Consider the following 6890-nt stretch of genomic DNA (forward strand, 5'->3'; position numbering starts at 1 on the left):
AAACTCTATATGACCTAGCACAAGGCAAGGCCTGGGCCAAGTAGTGGGAGTGGGTGGGTAGGGGAACAGAGGTGGGGGAGGGGTATGGGAAACTTTCGGGATAGCATTTGAAATGTAAATAAAGAAAATAATAATTAAAAAAAATCAAAGACATAGGAAGTAGATATGGAAAGAAACAAGAGAATGCTTTCTTTCAAGTTCTCCTGAGCTAGTGAAAGTCACTAATTTTAAAGACAGAACACTTAAGTATTTTACCATGCAATTTATGTATGGATCGCACTGTAATGCAGAGTCCAAGAGTGTAGTGTCATTGAAATCCCAAACCATTAGGAAAGGGTTTTCTAAAAGAGACAACCTAAGAGTTGGGTCTTGGAGAATGAGTGGGCTCTCAAAGATTTTGAGAGATGGAAGGGGATATAAATTTTGAAAAGGAGTAAAATGTGAATGAAAAAGTGCAAAGTAGGAATGAGAAACACAAGGAAGCTGTCAGAAATATATTTAGTTGGCAAAATAATTGATTTTAGAAAATGGGCCTAGATTCATAGTCTAGAGACAATTAATTCATAAGAGGCTTTGCAATGATGAATTATTTGTAGTGGTAGGGTACACAGTGGGCAGCAAGCTAAGGTAACAATGGAAATAATAATAAATCCATTTGATTAACATAATCTGAGCTGAAGTCTATGACATAGAAACCTGTGGCTTAAGACAGGCCTACAAATCTCTATCTATATCACAGATATCCAAGATAGATATCTGAACCTTTTATAGTGGGAAACCTGGTATAATACCTTTCAAAGATCTGCTAACTAAGGTTGGTGTGGTGGCACACACCTTTATTCTCAGTGCTCTGGAGGTAGCTGCAGGTGGCTCTCTGTGAGTTTAAGGCCAACCTGGTTTACAGAGCTACTTTCAGGACAGCTAAGACTACACAGAGAAACCTTGTGTCAGAGAGAGAGAGAGAGAGAGAGAGAGAGAGAGAGAGAGAGAGAGAGAGAATGTAAGCATCCATGTGATCAGCCAGTAATAGATATCTTTCAAATATCTAAGTCTGTATGGTTTGTTTGTTATTAGTGTATTGGAGTATTTCACAAGAAAAAAGAGATATATATATGTATTTGTATATAAATTATATATATATATATATATATATATATATATATATATATATAATTTCTTTTTGGATTAATTACTATAGGCCATGTATTTGTATATAATATGTATGGGTAATTGTGGCTGTATGTATGGTATTACAAACATATGGAAATCCAAGTACAACTTTGGAGTGGAGTCTCCTATGAACTGTGAACTGTGGGTTCAAGGATTAAATTCAGTTTGCCAGACTCCTGGAGCAAAATCCTTGACTTGATAATCAGTTTTGTCAGCCATATTATATTTGTTTGTAAAACAGCTGAATGAAGTAAGCAACATCATTCTTAATTTACTGAAGATGGAATTGAAACATTCAGAGAATTAGAAACCTTTCCAAGCTTAGCTAATAAATAACAACTATGGTTACCTACCATCTCAGAATAGAGATTTCTAAGGATTTGGCAAGCCTGGAGGAGTTCCTCATTTTCCTGTAAAACTTTAACTTTTTTAACCCAGTAACTTTGGAATTGGAATTCTGTCCTCATTATTCTCAATAAGCTTGCAATGCAGTTTAATGTATATAAGAGTGTTTTCATAGGCAACCTCTGCAGTATGGCTAGGAAAAGGGAAATAATGCCCTCATGCTTCTGATGGGAATTCTTACTCAGATTTTGCTCTCTGGTCATCTTTTAGGAACATTTGAAATCTACTGCCAAGCAGGCAGCCACCGAGAAGAAGGGATGCGGGCAATTTATAATGTCTCTCAGTGTTCTAGTCATCAAGATAGCCCACGCCAACACTACCAAGCTTCAAGAGTCTACTATATCATGGCAGAAGAGATAGAGTGGGATTACTGCCCTGATAGAAGCTGGGAACTGGAATGGCATAACACGTCTGAGAAGGACAGGTAAGGCTTCAGAAAAGGAGCAATCACAGCTCACAAAATCATTTCATGGGTGAATGCCCTAAACTAAAAGTCGGAGGCATTTTTTATAATTTCACTGAGTATGATGGGAACTGAGATCAGAATAGAGGGATCCTGAAAACCAGTACTTTGTTTCTTCTATATTCATTATCATGGAGCTGAAGAAAAAGACTTGGCTGTATTCTTGACCTCTTAGTCTTGCTTCCCTTCTAATTAGCTAAAACTTACCTGCACTAGGATTTAAAGTTCATAGCGATTTATTCAAGCAATGAAATGCCTCAAGGTCATTTATTAATGTACAGACTAAGCTGTGAAGCAGAAAAAGTCCAAAATAGAGTAGTATAAATAAGATACAATTTTATCTGTTATTTACATATGAACAGTCCAGTTCTGGCAAGTGAACTATGCTGCCCTCAATTCCTACTTTCATCTTTGGGATCAGGATGCTCATTTTAATTAAGACTATTCCCATATTTCCAGCTTTCAAGTACAGTAAGCAACATTGTCTGTAAGGATAGACTTTGAAGTTGTGTATATCATTTTTCTCATGTCTTATCTCCCAAGCTTTTCACATGAGTATGTGTAGCTATAAATAAACATAGACAATGTAACATCTATTTTTTTTGTGTGTGTGGTTTTTCGAGATAGCGTTTCTCTGTGTAGCCCTGGCTGTAGCTAGTGTCCCTGGCTGGTCACTCTGTAGACCAGGCTGGCCTGGAACTTAGAAATCCGCCTGCCTCTGCCTCCCAAATGCTGGGATTAAAGGCGTGCGCCACCACTGCCCAGCCCTAGGTGATTCTATTACTAAAAAGAGGGAGAAGAAAAAACAAACTGAGGTATTATTAATATTATTAAAGTATTAAATTTAATATTATTAAAACTATTATTATTCATAATAGTTTTCTTTAGTTTGTGAAATCTTCAGATTTTTGTCAATTCTTGACCTTTATAAGTTGATTGTTTATGTTGAAGTCTTCATGTAAACTTCCTGTGTGAGTTAAGAAATGTGAATATCTTTTGTCAGCCTTGATTTCATCTATCATGCATTGCTGAAATTACATTACTAGAGAATAAGGAAGGGTAGGAACAGCAGGCTTCATTCTGTGTCCTGTCTTCCCTTCTGCACCACACTGTCTCTGTACATAATCCTGTCAACTCTGGATTAGTGATTGTATATCTGAGACCCACCTATTGGAATGTTTACTGTCAACTATTAAGTATCCTATCATGAGAAATCTGTAAGTTTCTATATCTTCCCATTTTTGATCTCCAATGGCAACTATTGATGCTCAACTGAAACTTTGTGCCTCATCCTTTTGTTAAAATAATTTCAAATCTAACTCTATTAAGGCTGTAATCAAAGTCACAGGTTTCTGGTTCTTAGGTAAGTTATACTGGAAATAAACTGCAAATACCTATTGGGATGATGGAAATACTATACACAGGTTTAGGAACCTACTATTTTCAATTTTGGTAATATAATTTGACATTATAATGAATAGATCTCTATTCCCTTTCACATTGGACTTGAGAATAGTTGTAAATTAATTTCCCCACATCTGAAAATAAAGGTTGAAGGTCAGATGCTAATAACAGTCTTTGGATTCCTCCAGCTATGGCCATGTTTTCCTGAGCAATAAAGATGGGCTCCTGGGTTCCAAATATAAGAAAGCTGTATTCAGGGAATACACTGATGGTACTTTCAGAATACCTCGGCCAAGGTCTGGACCAGAGGAGCACTTGGGAATCCTGGGTAAGGGAATTCTACTTATATCCTAGCATCTAAAGACTGGGTTGATTCTAGGGCATCTATGTCATATCAGAGAGGTTTCCCCATCCCTAATTCTTAAATGTTTTATGTGAAATACTAAGAGTATTGTCCTATTTTATAAAATGGCCATAATACTGAAAGAAAAGAAGGAAATATGAATTCTGCTGTAACATGGAACAAAATTATTTCAATTTTCTATATCTTTGAGACTTGGCTCCTCGGAAGGTAGTAGATATTATGATTCCAGAGGCAGGAGAATTTATGAATTTATTTCTTTTTTTCCAACAAATAAAAACAAAATGATAAACAGAGGCACTGTTATTCTCATACATTAATTTAATCATGGCCATATGGTGCTTTTATACAATGTTTTTTCTTTTTCATCCTAGACCAGACAGGAACCACTTACCTCTGAAGAGATTGCAGCTATTCTATGTGCTAAATATGGCAAAATTTCAACCCTTACTATCAACTATTCTGCAAAATTCAGATTCTCTAGAGCCTTTGGTTATTATGTAGAGAAAAATAGGGTGAGAAAATAGGAGATAATAGGAAGTCTATTTCTGTTTTTGAAGTACCCTCATGCTGTGGGTAGCAATATCAATTTTAAGACTTCTGAATCTGAAAATGGTACTAGGTACTTTTTTTTTAGTCTTGGGAAGATTACCTCCCATTTTAGTCCCCTACTAATGAACTTGGGCTTCTTTTGTATCTATCAGGTCCACTTATCAGAGGAGAGGTTGGTGATATCTTGACTGTGGTGTTCAAGAATAAGGCCAGTAGACCATATTCTATACATGCCCATGGAGTTCTGGAATCTAATACTGGCGGGCCACAGGCTGCTGAGCCTGGTGAGTTGCAACACTTAATGAACAGACAAAGGCTTTGCAGTTCTTTTAATGTAGTCTTCTGGTTTATTCCTTTCAACACATTATATTCTTGGGCTGGGTAGGTCACTTAATGAAAGGTAGAGGCAATTAACTGCTGAATTGGAGTTCTAGGAAGGTTTTCTTTTGTATTTTCACTAGCTCCTGATTTCAGTTGATAATCCATCATGTACAAGATAATCTCCTTTTGTTTTTTTCCAAGTTTCTTAAAGTGTAAATTAGGTTGTTTATGTGTACTAATATGTAACTTTTGGTTACTATAAGGAAATACCAGAGATAGTCTACTTTACAAATAAGAGGGGTTTATTTGGCTCACAGTTCTATTAGTATAAGGTCTGAGAACCTTAGTCAGCAATGACCTTGAATTTTGAGACAGTACAAACCATGACTTGATGAGACAGAAAATGAATGTGTGTATGTTTGTCTAGTCTCCTCAGAAAGTGTAGAAAGTGTTCTACCATAATAACATCCCCAAGGTCACATCTCTGAATGCTGTAGCTGGATTACATTTGTACCATTTTATTACTTTACAATAGGATGTAAATCTCAACACCTGGGGTGCCATGTGATGGTCAAACCATACCTGAACTAAACCTTTATATCTTTCTCCCATTTAATGTTGGTATCTGTGGCTGTAAATGTGTCATTTGTAGCATTTCATTAAGGTTATTTTTTCATTGTAGGGTGTTATTTAGTTGTCTTTATAAGATTTTAAAATTTATTTTTCATTATTTTTTCAAATTCTTGCTATGTTTATATGTTACATATAACACAGTGTTTTGTAAAGACAATGTTATGTAAGTATATACTGTATATTGAGCATATTTCCCTGCCTATATACCCTCACTCTTCCATTTTATCCTTCCACTCATTTGTTCTTCAGGACAGTTTTACTTACACTTTTAGGTCATATATACATACATGTTTTTATTCATCTCAATAAAATCTAAGTATGATTAAATGGATGAAAGTGTATGATATTTGTGTTTCTGACTTAATTTGATTAAAATGATTTCCTCCAGTTTCATGCATTTTTCCTGAAAAATCACATAACCTTGTCCTTCCTTATGACTGAAAAGGATTCCTTGTTGTATGTGCCACATTTTATTTATCTGTCCTTCAGTGAGAAACAGGTTAGTTCCATATCTTTGCTGCTAAGAATAATGCTGTGATAAAACATGGATGTGCAAGGATATTTGTGGTATGTTTGCTGGCTTGGAGCTGTTGTTAATACCCAGGAGAGATTTTCTTGAAGAGCCCTATACTGATTTCCATAGCGACCAGACTATATTTCTTTGTTACCAGAAGTGTGTAAGGGTTCCTTTTCTGTTTTCTTAATGACTCCTTTTTGGGACTGGAATGAGATGGAATATCACTGTAGTTATAATTTACATGTCTGTCATCAGTAGTGAGTTTGAACGGTTTTCAGATGATTATTAGCTCTGTATTGCAGATGAGAACTGTTTAGTAGTTCATTTATTAGTTGAATTGTTTGATATCTTACAGTTTACTTTTCTATACTCTATTTCATATTCTAGATAGTAGTCTTGTCAGATATTTAACCAACAAATTTTCTTCCATTCCATACTCTGTCTTTTCACTCATTTAACTGGAAACTGTGCAGTGCTTCTGAATTGTATGAGGTTTTATTTGTCATTTGTCAGCATCATTTACTGAACAAAGGTAATCTAATTTTGGAAGTCCTTTCATATACCTATGCCTTGAGATGTTTTCTATGCTATTCAGCTTAGCAATTTCACAAGTTCAGGGTTAAGTCTTAGGTTAATTTGAGGTTGGCTTTTGGAGTGAATGCAAGATGATAGGGATATAATTTCATTCTTTTGCATATGGCTATCCAGGTTTATAAGCAACCTTTTTTTTGAAGAGGTTTCTCTAAAATGTATATTTTTGAAATTAATGTCAGATATCTGGTGGCTATTTTTACATGGACGTATAGATGGGTTCTCTATTCTATGGATTTGTGTTTCTGCTTTATTCTAGCACCATGCTATTTTCTATCTTTGTCTGTGCAGTTTAACATGAAACCAAGGATTATTCTTTGTGCTCAGGATTGCTTTGGCTATCCAAAGTATTTATTTTTTAGTGTTTTGTGTATATGCCTTCACATGAATTTTAAAATTATTATTATTTTATTATTATTTGGTTTTTCAAGACAGGGTTTCTCTGTATAGCCCTGGCTGTCCTGGAACTCACT

At 35.3% G+C, this 6890-nt stretch overlaps 1 protein-coding gene across 3 annotated transcripts in view; it reads left to right on the plus strand.

The window, feature by feature from the left end:
• Heph (hephaestin) overlaps positions 1-6890 on the plus strand; it is a 96510-nt gene that overhangs the window by 62723 nt on the left and 26897 nt on the right. For all 3 annotated transcript variants that reach the window (XM_021187434.1, XM_021187435.1, XM_021187432.2), the window contains exons 14-16: positions 1786-1999; positions 3631-3770; positions 4508-4639. In XM_021187434.1, coding sequence (XP_021043093.1) covers positions 1786-1999; positions 3631-3770; positions 4508-4639 — 486 coding nt within the window. The remainder of the gene's footprint in view (positions 1-1785; positions 2000-3630; positions 3771-4507; positions 4640-6890) is intronic.

Source organism: Mus pahari, chromosome X, assembly GCF_900095145.1.
Source record: "Mus pahari chromosome X, PAHARI_EIJ_v1.1, whole genome shotgun sequence".
NCBI classification, from domain to species: Eukaryota; Metazoa; Chordata; class Mammalia; order Rodentia; family Muridae; genus Mus; species Mus pahari.